This window comes from Sebastes fasciatus, chromosome 23, assembly GCF_043250625.1.
Source record: "Sebastes fasciatus isolate fSebFas1 chromosome 23, fSebFas1.pri, whole genome shotgun sequence".
In the NCBI taxonomy this organism is placed as follows: Eukaryota; Metazoa; Chordata; class Actinopteri; order Perciformes; family Sebastidae; genus Sebastes; species Sebastes fasciatus.
The window spans coordinates 5,688,447-5,709,767 of record NC_133817.1 but is presented as its reverse complement, the minus strand read 5'-3'; the positions used below and the strand labels follow the sequence as shown (position 1 = coordinate 5,709,767).

Below are 21,321 nucleotides of genomic sequence, written 5' to 3'. Positions count from 1 at the left end.
ATTTCAGCAAAAAACTCGCACTTGCACTGCATTCATTTAAAGTTATATTCTTTGAGGAGTATAATATAAACATGCTCATAATATCTCACCCTCTGCTTTGGTGAAATTGCCGCAGCTCGTCCAGGAAAGCCTGTCCTTTCCTCCGCTGATCTAGTAGATTTTTCCCCGTCGAATTTGCCATTGTTTTTGCATGCAGAAAATACGGTTAAAATCCTCTTCACTTCTTCCAAGTCGCACGTCCTTTAAGACACCAAGACACCCATAATACTCCGCCGGCGCTCAGTCATTCGCGAAGCTGAGTGTTTAAAAAGTTAAAGAAAAAATAAGCCTGGGAGAAAAAGAAGAGCGGGGTTTTTTTTTTTGCTAATAAAGACTGATGCACACACACACACACACACAGAGAGAAAAACGCGATTCAAAAAAACCCAAGTTCCCAGTCACAAAAAGCGATTCAGATTCGAATTAATGCGGCATGCTTTGTGGTCGGCGGTAGTATTCGCGTTTTTGGAGTGGTTCTGACAGTGTGTTTTAAACGGACGCAAGGCTCCGAGAGGGCTATCGGCGCACACTGTGTTGTAGAGAGAGCGGCAGAAGGGATCCAGTTCTCAGACAAAAAGATATGAAGGCCGCGGAGCCCCGGATCTATCCCATGCGTGCAGCGCCCTCTGTGGCCACAGGCGGCACTGCAAGCTGCAAGCCAAGCAGCAGTACACACAGAGAGCTGCTAGAGAGCGGTTTGCTGGAACAATAGAGACTGTTTTCTTTTTCAAGGGACCGTCTGACAACTCGTTTCTCTGTGTTTGGAAAAACGGGTCAGGAGGTACTTGGGGAAATGTCCCGTGGGGGGAGGGGATAACACTTAATTAACATAGCTCCCTTGTTATCCCAAACCAGGCGTGTAATAAGAGGGCAAAACCTTGCATTTTTATCGGTAAAATAGTATATATTTTTTTCAGGCTGACATAAAGCCTTGGCTTCAAAATGTTACCTCACTGATATTAGTTAAATTAATATTTATATTGGGAAAGAAAAAAACTATAGTCACCCCTGTAACAATTTCATTCAAATACTACATGATACGGTATATGTTCGTATTTTATATTTTCTAAGCCTTATGTTCATATCTATATTTTCTAAGCCTTATGTTCATATTTTATATATTTTAAGCATTGGGTTCATATTTTATATTTTCTAAGCCTTATGTTCATATCTATATTTTCTAAGCCTTATGTTCATATTTTATATATTTTAAGCATTGGGTTCATATTTTATATTTTCTAAGCTTTATGTTCATATTTTATATTTTCTAAGCCTTATGTTCATATTTTATATTTTTTAAGCATTGGGTTCATATTTTATATTTTCTAAGCTTTATGTTCATATTTTATATTTTCTAAGCCTTATGTTCATATTTTATATTTTTTAAGCCTTGGGTTCATATTTTATATTTTCTAAGCTTTATGTTCATATTTTATATTTTCTAAGCCTTATGTTCACATTTTATGTTTTCTTAGCTAGTTGTAGTAGTTTGGTATATTTATTCTAATATAATATATATTCTAATATATTATTTATATTATGTATACTATAGATATTATCTCTAGTGTTGATATATATATATATAGAGAGAGAGAGAGAGAGAGAGAGAGAAAACTGTTTACACTACATTGAATATATTTTGACATTCATGCACATCCATTTTATGGAAATTATTTTTCTTGCATAGGTGTCTTATGACTGTCATACTCTTTCCAAATTGTATTTATTTTGTGACTTTTTTTATTATTATTTTTGACATCTCTGTGTCTCATATCACATAGAACAGTAATACAGAGCACATCTTAATTGGAAAAAAATGATACATATTGATTGATTTTATATGATCAGCATTATATTTTAAGTTGGAATTAGTTTGACATAAATTGTCTTGCAATCTTGTTGATTTTAAGAATTCTGGGCAATAAATAGGTTATATTCTATTATTTTAATTAATGTCTGAATGTTAATTTACCAAACTGTTTACCACTACATTGAATATATCATACTCTGTCTCCAAAATGTATTTATTTTGTGACTTTTTTATTATTATTTTTATTATTATTTCATATCATAAACAACAGTAATAGAGAGCAAATTTTAATTGGAAAAAAATTACAAATTGATTGATTTTATATGATCAGCATTATATTTTGAGTTGGATTTAGTTTGACATAAATTGCCACTAATCTTGTTGATTTTCAGAATTCCAGGCAATAAATAGGATATATATTTTATTTTAATTAATGTCTGAATGTTAATTTACCTTAACTGTTTACCACTACATTGAATATATTTTGACATTCATGCACATCTATTTTATGGAAAATATTTTTCTTACATAGGTGTCTTATGAATATCATACTCTCTCCAAAATGTATTGATTTTGTGACCTTTTTAATTATTTTTTTAATTATTATTTCATATCATATAGAACAGTTATACAGAACAAATCTTAATTTGAAAAAAATTACACAAATTGATTGATTTTATATGATCAGCATTATATTTTGAGTTGGATTTGGTTTAGTTTGACATAAATTATCTTGCAATCTTGTTGATTTTAAGAATTCCGGGCAATAAATAGGCTATATTTTTTTTATTTTAATTAATGTCTGAATGTTAATTTACCATAACTGTTTACCACTACATTGAATATATTTTGACATTCATGCACATCCATTTTATGGAAATTATTTTTCTTGCATACTCTCTCCAAAATGTATTTATTTTGTGATTTATTATTATTATTTGTATTATTATTTCATATCATATAGAACCGTAATACAGAGCAAGTCTTAAATGGAAAAAATGACAATAATTGATTGTTTTTATATGATTAGCATTTCAATTTTGAGTTAGATTTGGTTTAGTTTGACATAAATTATCTTGCAATCTTGTTGATTTTAAGAATTCCAGGCAATAAATAAGCTATATTGTGATGTCAATTAAAAACATTTACTTCCACTAAACATTGTGATTATAGTGTTAGTTTTCCACATTTTTAGCGGTTCACATATAGTCTCTAGTGTTTGTTGATTTAATTTTTTCTCATGGTGCAATATTGTTGCTGGTAAACTTGTAAAATTATTTTTCTTGCATAGGTGTCTAATGACTGTCATACTCTCTCTCCAAAATGTATTTGTGACTTTTTTATTATTATTTCATATCATATAAAACAGTAATACAGAGCAAATCATAATTGGAAAAAAATGAAACTAATTGATTGATTTTTTATGATCAGTATTATATTTTGAGTTGGATTTAGTTTGACATAAATTATCTTGCAATCTTGTTGATTTTCTAAGCCTTATGTTCATATTTTATATTTTCTAAGCCTGATGTTCATATTTTATATTTTCTAAACCTTATGTTCACATTTTATAGATGAGATGATTAATTGGGGGGAAAAAATGACACAAATTGATTGATTTTATATGATCAGCATTATATTTTGAGTTGGATTTGGTTTAGTTTGACATAAATTATCTTGCAATCTTGTTGATTTTAAGAATTCCTGGCAATAAATAGGCTATATTGTGATGTCAATTAAAAAAAGCATATATTTATATAGTGTTAGTTCTCCACATTTTTTATGGTGAGCATATGTGACTTTTTTTAATTTTTTTTATTATTATTTCATATCATATAGAACAGTAATAGAGAGGAAATATTAATTGAAAAACAATGTATTGATTTTATATAATCAGCATTATCTTTTGAGTTGGATTTGGTTTAGTTTGATATAAATTGGCAATAAATAGGCTATATTGTGATGTCAATTAATAATGTATGATTATAGTGTTAGTTCTCCACATTTTTAGTGGTTCACATATAGTCTCTACAGTGTTGATGTTATTGTTTTCATGGTGCATTTTGTTGCAGGTAAACTTGTTAAAGCAGCTCTAAACTGCCCTCCTATCCCTTACTGACCACTTCAAAAGCACTTCTATCGCCACTGGGGATGTGTTGTAAATTGCTCCTGATCCCTTCTCCCTGTAGCTCCTCTGCGAGCTGCCAGGCGGATACATCTCCTTGATGGGGTTACATTCAACCATTACACGTACCCCTCTGCTCAATGGAAAACCTGTCACAAAATGGCGGAGACGTGCGTTTAGCAGCAGACCCCATTTTGAGGAATTGACACACAAGACAGCGGAACAGAAGTGAAGTGCGTGTGATGAGGGGTTATCTGCAAAAACAGTCGCTCCTTTTTGTTTTATAGCAAACAAACTGCAGCTGCACACCCGAGTTCAGCTCCACGCCTGGTTCTGGTCTGGACTCTCTCCACGTGTCAACCCAGTACAGGGCTCACGAGGCGTGTTGTTAGCTTAGCATGTTAGCTTAGCTTAGCTTGTTAGCTTAACTGCCACAAAGCTGTTTATCGTGTTGCACCAAATAATTCACCGGCATATAACGTTAACAAATAATGTATCTGTGTTTGCGTCGTTATAAGTCAATATTAATACTATAATAATATTAATAGTGAGGAAGTCCTTGTTGAAGCTAGCTAGCTAGCATTGTTTGTCTCTTTATCTGTGTAGCTAGTTAGCTAGCTAGTAGCTACACAGCTAAAGAGGTAGCATAGAGACCAACAATGCAGATTAATTAATTAGTTTTACTGACTAGCGAGAGGTCACATTATTATTATTATTATTATTATTATTAGCAGCGCGGACCGTTTGAAACCTTTAAAATAAATATAATAATATTAGCTTAGATTAGCTTAGCTTCGGTGCTAGCTGTACTGCCTCACATTAGCATGTCAGATGATTCCCTTATTATTAACACTGCTAGCTAGCTAAGCTAATATTGTGAAGCTACTTAGCTAGCTAACTTAGCATAACTACCACGAAGCTGTTATTGTCTCGAGACAATTATTCACCGTTATATTAAATAATGTATCTGCTGTGTTTGCGTCGTTACAGAACAATAATATTACCGATGTAGTGAGGAAGACTTCCTCCCTAGCTAGCTACACGCTAGCTTCAAGCTGGCTAACTAGCTACAACAGCTAACTAAACCTCGCTAACTAGCTACAACAAGGAGTGGCTCGGTTAGCTAGCTGTACTGTCTCACATTAGCGTGTCAGATTCCCTTATTATTAACACTGCTAGTTAGCTAGACTCACCTAGAAAGCTCCAATAACAGGTATTCACAAGATAAAACCTGCCATAACATGTAGACGTTAAAACCGTTAACTGGTGTAACGCTAGCTAAGCTAAGCTAAGCTAACGGGGTGGTTAGCCACAGTGTGTGCGTCGCAGTTAACCTTCTCTTTGCATTAGCTAGTTATTTTATAGGTTTCAAATAATAATAATAATAATGTGAGTTCGCGCCAGTCAGTAAAACGAATGAATAAATCTGCATTGTTGCTCTCTATGCTACCTCTTTAGCTGTGTAGCTACTAGCTGCTGTATGTACAGTATACTGCATGGTGAAGGTGAAACACATGTTACCAACGGTTAGGCTTAAAATCAATTATCACAGATATTACAATATTGTTAAACAGCAACGTTTTATTCTTGTGTGAAAGTCACAGCTTATTAACCTATTTACAACTCTGACTTCTTACACATTTGTTATTCATGCCTCTACTACACTAAATGACTATAAGTAGGACTTCAGATGCATTGTTTGTTTAATAGAGTACATTATTTGGATTCATGTTGAGTAATAGTGAAAGTAACAAAGGTAAACATTTGCTAGAAAAATGGCCTACCTATTCTGATGCATTCCTATAGCAGGTATAAGGTGCACTTGTTAAATTATTTCAATGCACCTATTCAGTTTTGCATCAAATATGTGGTTGTGTATGTCTTGAGGATACAGTTTATATATTTTTTCATTAGTCAATGTAGTCATAGCAAGTAAAGAAGAATGAAAGATCTGCAGTGACACCCTTTGTAGATGAATTACATCTGTATTGTCTTCCATTATTTACCTTTTGCCACCCTAAATTACATAATTTGGACATAACAATTTAATTACAGCCAGTAAATTTAACCGTGTTGACATATCCTATTGATTATCTGGTTGGATTGACTGCAATGTCAATGTAATAAATGGATTATGTTGCCTACAGAAAAACCCTTTGCTCCATAGGTGCAACAAAATGAATATACTGTATATCAGGCATGATATTGCAGTTGCACTGTAGGGCAAAAACGTGCAGTAACACCCTTTGTAGATGAATTACATCTGTATTGTCTTGCACTAATTACCTTTTGTCACCCTAAATTACATAACTTACACATAACAGAACAATAACTTACACATATCAATTTAATTCCAGACAGTAAATATAACCATGTTGACATATCCTAAGGATTATCTGGTTGGGATTGACTGTAAAGTCAATGTTACAAATATATGATGTTGCCTACATACAGAAAATACAATACAATAAAATTCCCATATGAGATTTCATGTGTTTTGATGCTTTATGCCTTAATTCACAGCCGTCTGATCATTGATCTTAACTGTTGAAACGCTTCAATAGATCCAAAGAAGGCCCTGAAATCAATAATCGTATTGGAATTGTAAACGAACAGGTGTATTAACGGACTTCCAGCAAGTTATCATGTATTGAGATATATCTGTAAAGTATCATAGATATGTTTTCTCAGGCATTAGTCAATGCAGATATCCTTTGAAGATCATATATGTTCAATTAGGTTGACAGTCATTGAACTATGTTATGAAGCAGCTTGAACTTCGGTTAGTATCCTTGACATCTTTGCAGCCACCCATTTAAACTGCGTTTGAATTAAAAGTGGTGAATGGTGTGCAGTGACTGTGAATGTGCACTTGAAAGCCGCACGGTCAGTTATGCCATCACACAGAGGTCCTCATCTGATGTGACAGCCAGGCCTCTCGTGGCATATGGTGCAAATGGGGCCAGTAAGCCCAAGCTACCAGACAAAAGATCCCAGTGGGACGCTAAGTGCATGTAACGTCCTTACACCTCCCTTGCTCCCTGCGGCCTCCTCGCCTCGCCTGAGGTTTATGTCTCTCTGAAGTCAGAGCTGATGTTTGGAGTCATGTGGTGGGAAACGGCTCCATCTTCTGGCAGCCAGGCATCACGTCTAAATGATGGGAAGGATTCACCTCATTGCATTAGGAACATATTGTACTTTGAGGGGATCAGTTGAGAGATTTTAAACTGGATACAGTCACGGTTGGAGTGAGATGCATGCTGGGAGATTAGAGGAGGGAGCAGTGGGTGGTAGTGATGATCCTAATACAGCAGTACAGTACGCTTGGTAATGTCATTTAAAAAGTATTTTGTGTATTGAAACTTTTCTTGTATTTTGAAGTCAGTATAATTTTATTTTGCCTAAGATTGTTGTGGATAAATTATTAATACATACAATAATGAAATACATTTTACAGCACATTAAATCTATAGGAGGTATAGGGGAATTAATACAAAGGTAAATAAATAAAGCATGTGCTTTATAGTGTATAGAGGACGGAACCTGCCAAAATAAAAAATTAATAGATAAATAAAAGGGAAAAATTAAATAGAAGAGTTGATATATAGGGGAATGAATATAAAGGGATAAATAAATAAAGAAGTAAGTGCTTTATAGAGTACAGAGCCTGCCAAAATTATAAATAAATAGATAAAGAAAAGGAAAAAATTAAATAGAATAGATATATAGGGAAATCAATACAAAGGTAAAATTAAGAAGCAAATAAAAAATAAATATTAATGTCACATTTTATCAGAATGCGTACATTTATTTTAAAAATATTTTTGGTACATTTAATGGCTTATTTATCGAGTCATTTATTTGTTTTTAAAATTTTGTGTATTGGAATTTCTTTTGTATTTTTAAGTTGGTATAGTATTATAGTATATACGATTGTTGTGGATTAATTATTAATTCATACAACAAATTGAATACATTTTACAGCAGATAAAATCTATTTATTTAATGTTTACTTTTATAATAACAAGTATGGACCATTACCCAATGGACCAATGCCGGATACTGTACAAAAGCATTTATAACCCAAGCTAGTTTACGATGCCCGTTCTTTATACTATGGAGGATGGAACCTGCCAGTTCAGTCACACAACTGTCTTCCAATAAATGAATACACAACACACAAGAAAAAAGTAATAAAAAAGCAACATTGTAATTAGTTGTGATTGCAAAAAGTATATGAATCAGAAATATAAGATTTTGTACTAAGTATGTATGATATGTACTGAAATTGTTATTTCTGTCATTTGCTTGAAATATATGGAATGCCATTTAAGTCAATATTAAATAAATATGCCTATGAAATAAATTACCTTGGCTTGAAATAAATCCTGAAATAAATAAATCAGGCATTATGAAATAAAAATCTCCTGAAATAAGAAAATGTGGCATTATGAAATAAAAGTCCCCTGAAATAAATGAATGTGTAAATTTATATTTATATATTATTTATTGCCGCATTTATTTGTTTGTTTGTTTATTTAATATTGGCTTAAATGGCATTCCATATTAAATATTCTTTTTCACAATAATCCTTCTAATAAAGTGATAGTAAAGTAAAGTCACAACCATGATTGATTTTCTTGTTATTTAAATATTTAAAATTTTTTTAATAAAGTGGTCCTGCATTTAAGTAGTAGCAACATTGATTTTATTATTTAAAATAATTATTTAAATATTTAACAATGTTTTTTTTTTTTTTTTAAAAGTGGTCCTGCCCTTTAAGTAGTAGTATCATTGATATTATTATTTAAAATAACTATTTAAATATTTAACAATATTTTTAATAAAGTTACCCTGCCCTTTAGGTAGTAGCTGTCATTGATTTTATAATTTAAAATAATTATTTGAATATTTAACAATATTTTTAATAAAGTGACCCTGCCCTTAAAGTAGTAGCCATCATAGATTTTATTATTTAAAATGACTATTTAAACTTGTGACCATCCTGCTGTGAGGTGTCAACATGTCTTCTGTGCTCTGGGTGTGTTTGTCCATTTTCACCACTAGGTGACAGTTGTGTTTAAAGGTTTGGGGCTTGATCAGAGCAGGGGTGTTGCTCATGAAATATATCTTCTACTGGCTATTCTATTGATTTAAGTATTGACTTTTTTAACAACACTGGCCTGTTACACTATTTCCTTCCATTTTTATATTAGTGATCCAGCCCATATACACATCATAAACACGGTATGCTATTCAAGACACTTAATGGTCAATTAAACTGCAATTTCAGTCCACTGCACTTAAATATTACTTAATTATTAAAGTATTTTAAAGTGGGACTGAGTGTGAAGAGTAAACAACACAGCTCTAGCTAATAACATTGACTCATCACTATCAGCTGCAGCTGTGTTTTCCATTCTAACACAGACGCCTCTATGACAAAGCCTCCTTCAGTTTGTATCGTTTAGAGACAATATTCAACCTAACTCCGGAAAGAAATCCTTTTGCAGATTATGAAGGTAATAGAGAGGAAAGACTATGAGCCCATGCAGAGTCAAAAAGCATTTCAGACTCTCAACATCTCTGAATATGAACCTCTGCCATCAGGAAGAAGGCTCTGTGTGCCAAACAACCAAACAAACCAAACAAACCAAACAAACCAAACAAAGCTATTGTTTGCAGCCTCCATCAAGCTGCTGAACTCTAACGTTAAATCTTAATCTTAACACACATGTTAGCACTTTTGCACTTTAATTCTACAGGTTCTTCTTTTAAGCCGCCGTGTTGTCAAATGTCTTCATGTTTTTATGTTGTTTGTGACCCCTGCCCTAACCAAAGACAATTTTCCATCACTGTGATAGACAATAAAGTTCATTCTCAGTGTCTGGTATCGTTCTTGCTGAACAGGAAGTAATGTGTTCTGTGTTTCAGGACATTTTGACTTGTCACAGTAGAAGAAGCACAGGTGTAAATAAAAAAATGAATGATGGTTGCATTACATTTAGCTGCTCCAGTTTCAGGGTCCTGGTATTGTTCATGCCGGCTCATCGTCACACTGTCATGACTTACTGGTACACTTGAATAGAACAGAGCCACCATTAATGTTATTAGTAACACCTGTGCTTTTCCTACTATGACAAGTCAAAATATCTGGTGTGAAAAGGTCCATGAAAGATATGTAGTTTGTAAATGCTGCATTCTTGTGAATTTCCCCATGGGGATCAATAAAGTTAATCTATAATAATTCCTAATCATTTATTTGTTGATCATATTTTGTATTATTAAACTGAATCTGCTGAATTTTAGCAGAGTAGAAGTGGAAAGTAACATAAAATTGAAATATTAAAAGTACAAGTACCTCTCAAAATAGTACTTAAGTACAGTACTTGAGTAATACTTTCCATCACTGGTCATTTGCACCTATGCAACCTTTAGATGAACAAACCAGTTTCTTTTTTGATTAATTGATTCAGAAATGACTGAGGGATGTCAGAGGGTGGACTCAAATTGTTTTTGTCAATGTTTGGATTGCCACGTGCATTTTGGGTTTGTTTTTTTAAATCAAGAATCCAACCAGACTTCCTTGTTAAAAAGGTACATTTTATCTGCCCCACTGTTACTGATTAGTAGCTTATCAGGTGAGTGAGGTCATACAGGTTGAACATTGTGTTTGTAGAAGAAAACCTGCAGGTCAGTGAGCTCGAGCACACGGGGCAAATGTTTAATCTGCAACACAGTAATCCAACACTGCACTACTGAGAACATAACAAACAAAAAGCTTTCTGTTAATTGTCATCTAGTGTAGTTGTGTGTGTGTTTTGTTGCCAACAGAACAATATCCAGTTTCAGGGAGCTTAACGGGTCAGCTGGCAGGCTGGGCAGCTGGAGACTGGCTGTTTCCTGAAGTATTTATAACAAAAAAAATACGGTTGAAGCGAAGGCTGCCATGGTTTCACTCCACAATGGTGAGGGTGCGGCTGAAACTCAACACAAACCTGTCCTCCTCCTCCTTCCCCCTAACGAGACGAGTCAGCCCCTGAAGAGATAGCTGGGTGTGATGGGACTCATCATCCTCATTGTTGTAGGCCAGCAGGTTTCTGAATGATGGCTCAGCGGATGTCAACATCATTACGTGTGTGTCACTCTTGCCGTTCTCACGGTGTATTAGCTGTATTTCTATCATGAAGGCAAGGAGGGTGAAGTTCGACCCTGAAGTGACCATGCTCCTTTTATAGTAAAGGTTGCTGACCCATGCTATAGTAGAAAGTGGTTGTATTCCTACAACTGAACAGAGAAGTAAAAGACAGCATAAAAAACAAGTGAAAAAGACTCTTTCTTAGCTTATCTCACTCACAATTCCTATAACAACCATATTCTAAGACAGGGGTCAGCAACTTTTACTATCAAAAAACCATTTTAGTCAAAAAATTAAAAAAAAATCTGTCTGGAGCCGCAAAACATTTGAGCATTGTGATGAAGGTAACACAGTTTATAGTCTAAGTATATAGTATATAAGTCTAATGCAGTGAGGGCAAAACTGCAAATGTACTACAGAGTATTAGGGCCACATTGAGGGAAAAAAACATCTGAGATTTACAGAATAAAGTCATAATATTACGAGAATAATGTCCTAACTTTACGAGAAAAAAAGTCATAATATTACAAGAATAAAGTCATAACTTAAAGAGAAAAAAGTCGTAATATTACGAAAATAAAGTCATAACTTAAAGAGAAATAAAGTTGTAATATTACAAGAATAAAGTCATAACCTAACGAGAAAAAAATGTAAATAAGACATAAAATTACTACTTTATAATATTATGACTTTATTCTCATAATACTACGACCTTTTTCTCTTAAGCTTATGACTTTATTATCAGAATATTACAACTTTTTTTCTCGTAAACCTATGACTTTATTCTCGTAATATTATGACTTTATTATCGAAATCTCAGATTTATTTATTTTCCCCCTGGTTTAAGACTAAAGATGCTTTCATAGCTTTATTTAACCACCTATATTTAATTCCTATGAATGAGTTTTTCATCATTCAGTAAAATGACACTCAGGTGAGCCTCTGAAGCCCCGCCCCCTCAGCGAACCGAGCGCTCTGATTGGCTGATTCGAACAACGCTGCCCACAAACACAACACAGCAGCAGAGGAGAACATGAGTAACTGTCCGATAACTGGACTACCAACTACCAAGACTCCCACAAGGAAAAACTGCTTTAAAAGAACACAAACTAACCCGGACTTTATGCTTTAAAGTCTCTACACCCTTCAGTGTTGCTGGTAAGTCTAAAACTTGTACTTAAATTCAGCTGGAAGAAGTTTAATCCGATAGTTTGTGAGAGAAAGAAAGAGAGAGTTTCTCCTGTTTCTCCCCCAAAAAATCCATGAGGAGCCTCGTGGAAGATGCTGGGAAAAAAGGATGGAAATACCGTTATTTAGTGTTATTTTTTACATAATAAGTCGCACAAAATATAGATAAGTTTCGGCAAGCTTCCAGGAGTTCATAGCTAACATTATGTGAAGTTTAATAGAAGTTTAATGGAAGTTTAAGTCATATTTTTCAGTTGAAAGTTTAACGTCTATCTCCAGTGACGTTCAAGTTCACCAAAAGACTGTGGTTATTTTGAGCTCTCAAAATGTTAAATTAACTATGTACTTTCACAATCACATGATAAAGCTGCAATTTAAACTACTTCACACCCCTGCACTGTGTTACATAATGGCAGTTAATTGACATTGACAGGTCTGAGCAGTGAAAACAACAACAACAACTTCCTGTCTGGAGCATGCACACATTGTTATCCTTAATTGGCAGGTGGGAATAAAATAGGAAAGAGGATCAGTAGTTGAGGTGTTGCATGATGATAATGTCAGGTTGCAGTGGCTGAGCATAGCCTTGAGTGAATGTTGTTTGCTGTTTTTGGATCCCACAATGAATGGCATGTTTTATATCCTGCTGCTGCTGGGGTACCTATTGTGTCACTAAAGAGGGGATACATTAGTATAAGGAGTCTTGGATGTGTGACAATCCTGGTTTCCTGTTTGAGGAAAAGGAGGAAGCAAAGGCTCTGCAGGTGCTTCCTGCAATGAGGGTCACACCAGGGGAAAAAGGCATTCACACTCTGCAACTCAGACCCTGGTGATGAGTTAATAGAGATAGATGTGTATTTTTTAGGGCTGTCTATTGATTAAAATATTTAATCGTGATTAATTGCATGATTGTCTATAGTTTATTGCGATTAAAGTGGCAGTAGGCAGAATATTTTTGGCATCTGTGGGCAAAAATTCCATAATAACCTTTCAGCATATTGTAATTCAAGTGTTCTGAGAGATAACTAGACTTCTGCTCCTCCTCATGGCTCTGTTTTCAGGCTTTAGAAAATCTATCCCGTGACGGGAGACTTTGACCAATCACAGGTCATTTCAGAGAGAGAGAGCGTTCCTATTGGCTGTGCTCCGGTCATGTGACCAGGACTTGGCGTTCCTTCACAAACGTCACAAACTCTCATTTTACAGCTAAACCGTGCACTACAAGATGATTCTGAAAACATTTGAGGTACTGCATTTAGCATACAAATGGTGTTGGTAGTCAGATATCCGGAACCAGGCTGCTTGTGGTTATGGCTGTGAATAATTTTTTCCACATCCAATGAAGAAGTAATGTCAACATTACACCATTACACAGACTGTGATGTCACTATAACTCATGACTCCAAAAAAAAAAGGAAGGATGGCGGCATCATTATTATTCATCCACACATGCTGTTCATGAAAACTTAATATAGTTTTATTTCCCCACACTTGTGTTATCTAATCTGCATACCATCCAATAATTTCCATATTGATCTGAAATGTCAATCCGCTGATGGGGTATGCTGACCCTGCTGTTGAGAAACTGACTCGTGTCAAATTGCATCAAGTCAGTGATCAGTTAAATGAGCTCCCTGTGTTCAAATGTTAAGTTACTTAAAGCTGCACTAAGCTAGATATTTATATCACAACACACCTGTCGTGACGGCCGCAATCACTCGGTGAAGCTGCAACAGAGACGGCGTCCATCCATCCACTAATTGAGTTATTATTCTTATTTGCCCAAGTGTGTCCTGGGGTCAGTCTGGAATCTCTCCAGCCACAGAGAGTCATGAGTCCAAATTAACTTAATCTGTTTTCCAACAAGCTGGAAGTGAACACCGTCCAGAGACTGACCAGTGTTAGTTTTGTATCCTTTCTTGTCTTTTTGGTTTCCTTTGGTAAATGCCGGTATCGGTGCATCCCTAGTTATCAGTGGCTATAAGCACCATACATGTGGGTCAGTAGGGGCCTGCTACACCCACAACGTTGTAAAAAATGAAAGTGTAACTTAAAAGCAACACGTTGTAAAACTGCATGAAACGTTTTTAAACACAAACTAAACAGCTTCTTTAGACAACCAAACCACATAGTTAAGTTTAGGGAAAAAGATCATGTTCTGGCATATTTTAACAGTTTGAAAAGTGAAACTTAACGCTTGTGAACACAATGACAACTACACGTTGGTTTCACACGGATGCAAACTCCAGTGTCCTGGGTGAAAGCCCCATCCATCCATCGCCCGCAGCCTCCGCCCCATATGGAGTTTCATGTCTATACTACTACTCTGTCATCTTCTTTTGATGATCTACCATGTGAATAGATGATAAAAACCTACTAGTGGGTGTAGCAGGGCCCTACTGACCCACATCTATGCAGCTTCTAACCACAGATAACGCCTATTTAATGGCCACTCTAATCACTTTTTGTTCGATTTTTGGGCAGGAAAAGAGTTTACTAAAAGTCTACCCAATACGTGAGCTTCTTATGAGTCCATGTGACTTGTGTTTACGAGGCGGAGTTCACTGTGTCACACTGAAGGTGTCATATATATTTATGTTGTTGTCCCTTTTACAATGGTCTGAGACCACCAGATCATTGACAATATACAGTACGGCACTCTGTTTCAGACCAAGCTGTCACTGCCCCCTTCTCACTATGAATAAGCGCACACATAAGCATCAACCCCAATTCCCAACTATCTTCATAACCACCATCTGCTTGATCTCTGGCATCAGGCCTCGCGGTTTGGGCCTGCCGGGGCTCCCGAAGGAAGTTAAGACCGAGGCACGCACGCACGCACACACACACACTTATACGCACCAGATGAGACAAAGCAGGCTTAATGAGTTAAAAATGCACGTGGGCACATATGGGCCGCCATGCTGCGTGTGTGGACACAATGGGGATGATAATGAAATCTTGGATTACCCCTCATTTATTTAGGGTACAGCTTACAGGAAGGGGGTGGTGGTGTGTGTGTGTGTGTGTGCGTGTGTGTGTAACAATGGGTTTGTTATTCTGTAGGTGCATGCGTGTAGACTGTAAATAGATGCACAGTAAGGCTGACATCATCATTCATAGATGGTGGTTTGGATTAGTAACAGTTGTATGATGTGAGATGACTGAGTAATCTGTGTGTTCTTTTAATGCTACAAGACATTTTAGAACTAAAATCATCTAATAGAGGCTGGTAAAAAAAGTCTATTTGGTTGGATTTGCATTCCTGATATTAAAATTATAAACAGTTTGCCTTCAACTGATGTTATTGTCATATCCTGTCAGCAGCACTGGCAGTTCGAGGGATGTGTTTTATTAGAACTTTCCTTTGTTTCCATTTTAGTGTCACTTTGTTAAAGGTCTTATTGATAACATTTTTATGTAGACAAATATTTAAAAAATAATAATTGATTTTAGAAAGATGCTGAATAAAAGTGTCGCTTTTCCAAAAAAAAAATCATAATTGTGAATTGGCGGGTCCAAAATGAATGTTTTGTTTATCTCTGACATTTGATTCCCACTTCTAACGAGGCTTGTGAAGCAATAGTAAAACAACGTTGGCATTATGTGGTATCTCTGAGTCGTCAGTTAGTGTGGAAAAAACAGCTAAATGTCTGAGATTGATGGTAAGTGCCTAGCAACGACTTGTTGTGAAGTAATGCAACGGAACAGGGAAGGGATTTAAATGCATCCTTTAATCACTCTTTTTATGGGGTAGTGTTTCTGCTTGCTGAAGATCTAAGGGTGCACAGGTTTCTCCCACCACATCTTAGCCACTGATGAGGCTTATTAAGGTGAAAGGTAACTCAGTTTTTAAATCCTAACCCGCTCCCCAGCCCACACACACACAATGAACTGGGATTATTATGTGACAAACAAACGTGGCTAATTGGGCTGAGCTTCAACGATCCCCTCGACCTTTCACATCTCCTTGGCCTGACCTTCTGTGAGGAGTCTGGAAGGGGCAACGACATGTAGCTGTTTGGGCTACAGACAGAGGCTTATCTGAACTGACCCTGATAAGAACTTGTTGCATGGCAACACTGGGGTTGTGTGTTTGTACATTGTAGATCCCAGTTTGTGGATAACAAATCCTTCATAATTGGCAGAATCTGACAAAGTATAACATTCAGAATTTAAAGGAACAGTGTGTAACATTTTTTGGGGGGGATCTATTACCAGAAAGGGAATATTATATTCATAACTGTTTTCATTAGGGATGCACTCATCTGACTTTATTAGTACCGATACCGAGTACCGATCTGATACCAGTGTTTAATTAATGAGATGTATGCCTCACTGTTTGGAAGTGACTGGGATCATTCTTTTATGTCGCATTCAGCATCTTGGAAAGGGAGGAGTGAGCGGAGGGGTATTCAGTTGGTTGCACTCTACAACCACAGCACTAGATGCTGCCAAATCCTACGCACGGTACCTTTTTAAAATATCTCATGTGAAGTGTTATCAGTAAAGGAAGGGTTCACATGATTAAGTAATGTTGACAATAAAGGAGGAGCCCATCAGTGTTTCACAAACTGTATTTACACTGCTAAGTTTCTAGCAGTAGAAGTCCATTATGATGGCAGATTTTGGCTGCTAGATGGGTGAAATCAAAAAGCAACCGTTGGTTTGTCAACAGCTTCATGTCCCAGTGCATTCATTTAACGAACACATGTGATGCACAGTTCATTATGGGACGACCTTCAGTTACAAAACTTTTTCAAATAACAGCTGAGGACAGATCAACGGTCCGGTTGGTGTTTTGGTGTGCTCGGGTATTTCAAACTGCTGGCCTGCTTGATGCCTGACTGCTGCGACTGAAGCGATGATGTCATTGCAGTTAGTTGGCCTATATGTGTGTGTGTGTGTGTGTGAGGTCAGCAGAAACGGCTCATCGTGGGCATCCTGCCATCCTGCTGCAGCTTAAAGGATGCCGATCCTGCTCGTTGGTCACCGCTGACTGACTCATCCAACTGACTGCTGACATCATGGCGGGAGGGGAATTCGAAAATGAGGACTCTGAAAGTGGAAACTGTATGTTGAGGCTTTACAGTTGGCACAGACTGGTGCCGCCATGATACTCCGTTAGAGAACTGGCTCGTTGTGGTTTGGCTGTAGCTCCATGTAGTAGTGTTTACACTCAAATGTCTAAGGCACTGGTTCCCAACTTCGGGGTCCCCAACCTCCACTAGGAGTCACCAAAGCTTCACGGGGGGTTGCGAGGTCTTGTTGATTTTAAGGGGTGTAAGACACCTTTTTAAAAAAGTATTCAGTTGGCCTATATCACAGCATTTCATACATTTATGTGAATAAAACCAAATTAAATTGTTAGAAGGGCTGTCAAAGTTCACGTGATAATAACGGGTTAACGCTAGTTCATTTTAACGCCACTAATTTCTTTAACGCGTTATTGCAAGTCGATCTTTTGGAGGTTGTAGTGAGCTCAGTTTTAAAACTAGAGTAAAGATACTGGTATCATATGAAACTAGAATGAACCTAAGGAATCCATTGGTATTCCATTCATGACGGACAAGAGTCCTGACTCAAAAGAAAAATGAAATCTCGCAAAGTCTCTCGCGATCAAAATTTCCGATGAAAAATAATGAATGAAATCACAAAGACACGTTAAATAAACACTTGTGTTGTTGCCAAAAATCAACAAGTTGGTCCTCCATTTCTGAGCTCCATCTTACTACTACTTTATGCTTCATGTTTTGCATTAGCTCATGCATTAGCCGTGGCCGCCATGATGACGGTGGTTGTCCTTCCTTCTTCAGTCAGCTTGGTTCTCGTTCTTATATTCTTCGTAAATATTGAACATGTTTAATATTTGCAATTTGAAATATTAGCGGCCAGGATGGACTTCCGAGCTTCCGAAAGATCATCTTTAGAACCATCAAAAAATCTTGGCTTTGCTCACGATTGTTGGGTGGGAGGAATGGGGGCCCAAAATTGGCTTGATTCTCATGTAGTGTGTACTCGGCATTAGTCAGTGGACCAACATGTTTTGGATAAATCCATGTCTGATTGTATCTTCTGTTTGACTCAAGGACAATCTTGTGCGGCGGCTCACATGCATGCTGCAAACGGATGGTCTCTTAGTTTGCACCGACTTGGAATCAGCTTGCATTGGTTTCTCTGCTAGTCAGGGTTATGGAGAAGAAAGAAAGAAAGCCTGATCCTGAGTCAGCAGCGAGGGGCTTTGAAATCCGGGGGATGACCCCGGTGGCGTGTAGTGAGCTGTGGATTAGCATCAACAAATCAAAATGGGATTGGCAGGTGGCTCCCACTCATTCAAGCCTTTAAGATGGATTTTACTCCCAGTGTCTCACCTCTGAGGAAAGACGGCTCCAACAAGGACAAGAGGAAGGAGGCCAAGAAATGCTTTAATCCTGCTTGAAAGGGGTTATAGTCTTTAACTATGGAAGACCATGAGGAGCAAGCTTGTACAGGCCCAACGGGGAACTCAATTGCTTCAACGTTTCATTGAAGTTGTTGTGCTCAGTTTGACAACAGACCGTTGACGTGTATTTACTTTCTTCATTCTCCTCAACTGAATGAATTTCCCTCTCGACAAAGTACAGCCGGGCCCCATCTGTAATGAAAAGGGGGAGGCCGGGCTCTAAATGAAACGCTCCTCCGACGGGGTAATTAAGTCCAGACACAAAGGGCTCAGCAGGAAGGAGTTTAATAGAGGAGGAGTTAGTATTCTCCGGGGGGAAAGTTTGGCCCAGCAGAACCCTTTTTGGACTGCGGGGAAGGGGAAGGACGCAGGAGGTTCACTGGCCCGCAGCCACTTCACACCGCGGTACTGCTGGGTACACACACACAAAGATATTACTCATCCGTTTCTGTCTGCTCAAGTTATCAAATTAAATGGCTAAATATAGGGCCTCTTTTTCACATCAAAACCCTCTGTAGAATCCTAACTGAGAGCTTTCAGGCCTAAAATGTATGATGCAAAAGAAGCTGTGTCTAAAGGCTGCGGTGTGCTAGAAACAAACTCATTTGTATGACCTGTCATGACACAAATAGGGTGCACACTTTCAGACAGCCTCTTCTTGAAGGCACTCATTGTGTTGCACTTGGTTGTACCATAGACTATATATAGATGGACGGCGCGTCTCCACTTCCTGTCACTGTGCAAAAGTGAAGCCAAAATATCCTGGATACGGGTGCTGACATCATTTGGAGTCAGAGTCTGCACAGTAGAGATTTGGAGGGGGGGGGCTGGAGCCGCGGTATCGAGGTCCAGCCCACACACCTGCCCGAGCCAATCACGAGCCCAGCTTGCTAGCGTGAGCCACCTACCTGCTACGTTAGCATCATGGCAGCTGTCTCTAATTTGACACAAAATGGTCCGCCAAAGTCCGACATCAGAACTGCGCCCATAGCAACGGTCTGTTATACATAGCAACGGTTTGCTATAAAGAAATAACAGACCGTAGAACGCCGTAATTGACCAATCAAAATCGAGTATTCAACATAGCCGCGTAATAAGGAAAGATAAAGTTACATCTCCTCTGTCGTACAACTCCCAAACCTCCGGCTGCGACTACTTCACTCAGAGCAGCTGTCAATCACAGCTGTCAATCATGACATCTCACCCCCTTTTTTATAGCATCAAATAATTCATTAAAACCAAACTTATCAGAAAAATGTACATACATCAGCGTGATAAGAACTACCTAAAATGACTCGGGTGCTTTCCAACGATCTGACAAGCACTTGGGATGAAGCGTACTGACCCCTTAAGACTCCATCACATGCAGAGTGGCGAACAGTAGAGCCAATTTCCCCTTTTTAAAGATGTTTTTGAGTTAATAAAGGGGGCTGAAAATGATTCAATACAAAACTTTCAGGTAAAATGAGATAAAAGACATCATGATAAATTTGCATATAGAAATGTTTTTCCATCTAAAAGTCCCGTTGGGTGTCCCAACCTCCAGGCTCAAAGCGACTGGTTAGATAAGGCCGAGGAGGGAAAGCTGTGCAGAGCACATGTCATCTGTAACACACGCTCTATTTCTGCTAACTTCCAGAGAATTAAATGATGAAATAAAACATTTTTTTCTGGGGACCCCTGGAGGTTCTTAAATCTGCACATGGCTGAATCTAGTTTTATTTTTGCTCACGTCTACTCTTGTTTTTATTCCCCCCGGCACGCGCACAATACCATGCAGTGGAAAATCAAAAGGGACATCACCGCCCGGACGTTCTACTTTTAACTCATTACGTAATGCGTTCTCATTTCTTTTTTGCACTTATGCACGGGTGCTCGCATGCACTGCCGGACCGCCGCGGGCCGCACGCGTGCGCCACCACGTGCTGCGTGTGTTGTGATGACGGAGGGAGCGTCGTGGAGGTGGATGCGCTCTGCTGTCTGGAATAGAGCTGATCCTCTTAAATGATTACTAGCTACGACCAGAGAGAGAGAGGCGACCTGCGTGGGCAGCATGCGGACAGATGTCTCACCCCCACCCTCAATAAAACACACACACACAGCATCTATGTTCTGTTCGTACTAGATCCCCTTCCCTTTAATAGACTCCAAGTCCATTATACCGCTCATTCTTACCCGGACAAAGGCAATTCCTTTCATTTATTCAGCACCTTTCCCTGCAGGAAGTGGATTGTGTATTGAGGATTATAAGGAGAAAACAGGCCCCTGAATGAATGAAGGAAGTCAGATTAAGTAGTTCAAATCAAATTTGAACAAATAGATGTTTGAAAAAATTTATATTTGTGGGTGCCCTAAGACAAATTGACACCGTCATCATTAAATACTTTATTTTTTGTTTGCGAATGCATGTTGAATCTCTACAGGTCAGATACCACATTGACTTTGAAATGACCTTGAATTGACACTAATAGAAAAAAATGCACTTACAATCAGTATAGAATCTGAATATTAATACAAAATACCTGAAATCTGCAGTTTCTATAATTGCATAAATGTGTAACGCAATGCTTTTTTTTTTT

The 21,321-nt window shown here is 37.4% G+C and overlaps 3 protein-coding genes across 6 annotated transcripts in view; 1 reads left to right on the top strand and 2 right to left on the bottom strand.

The window, feature by feature from the left end:
* The window catches only part of arid2 (AT-rich interactive domain 2), a 43,917-nt gene extending 39,510 nt beyond the window's left edge, over window positions 1-4,407 (bottom strand). The window contains exons 1-2 of one of the 3 annotated variants that reach the window (XM_074625353.1): window positions 3,970-4,407; window positions 90-295 (exon numbers count right to left, since the gene is read on the bottom strand). In XM_074625353.1, the coding sequence (XP_074481454.1) occupies window positions 90-181 (92 nt within the window). In that variant the 5' untranslated portion in view covers window positions 182-295; window positions 3,970-4,407. Of the gene's footprint in view, window positions 1-89; window positions 839-3,969 lie in introns of those variants that run through there. The other 2 variants (XM_074625354.1, XM_074625352.1) reach the window with 2 other exon arrangements.
* coa6 (cytochrome c oxidase assembly factor 6) overlaps window positions 1-21,321 on the bottom strand; it is a 189,822-nt gene that overhangs the window by 20,489 nt on the left and 148,012 nt on the right. The gene's annotated exons all lie outside the window — the stretch shown is intronic.
* gas2l3 (growth arrest-specific 2 like 3) overlaps window positions 12,131-21,321 on the top strand; it is a 30,622-nt gene continuing 21,431 nt past the window's right edge. The window contains exon 1 of one of the 2 annotated variants that reach the window (XM_074626282.1): window positions 12,131-12,270. The gene's annotated coding sequence lies outside the window, so the exon portion shown is untranslated. The remainder of the gene's footprint in view (window positions 12,271-21,321) is intronic. The other variant, XM_074626284.1, reaches the window with a different exon arrangement.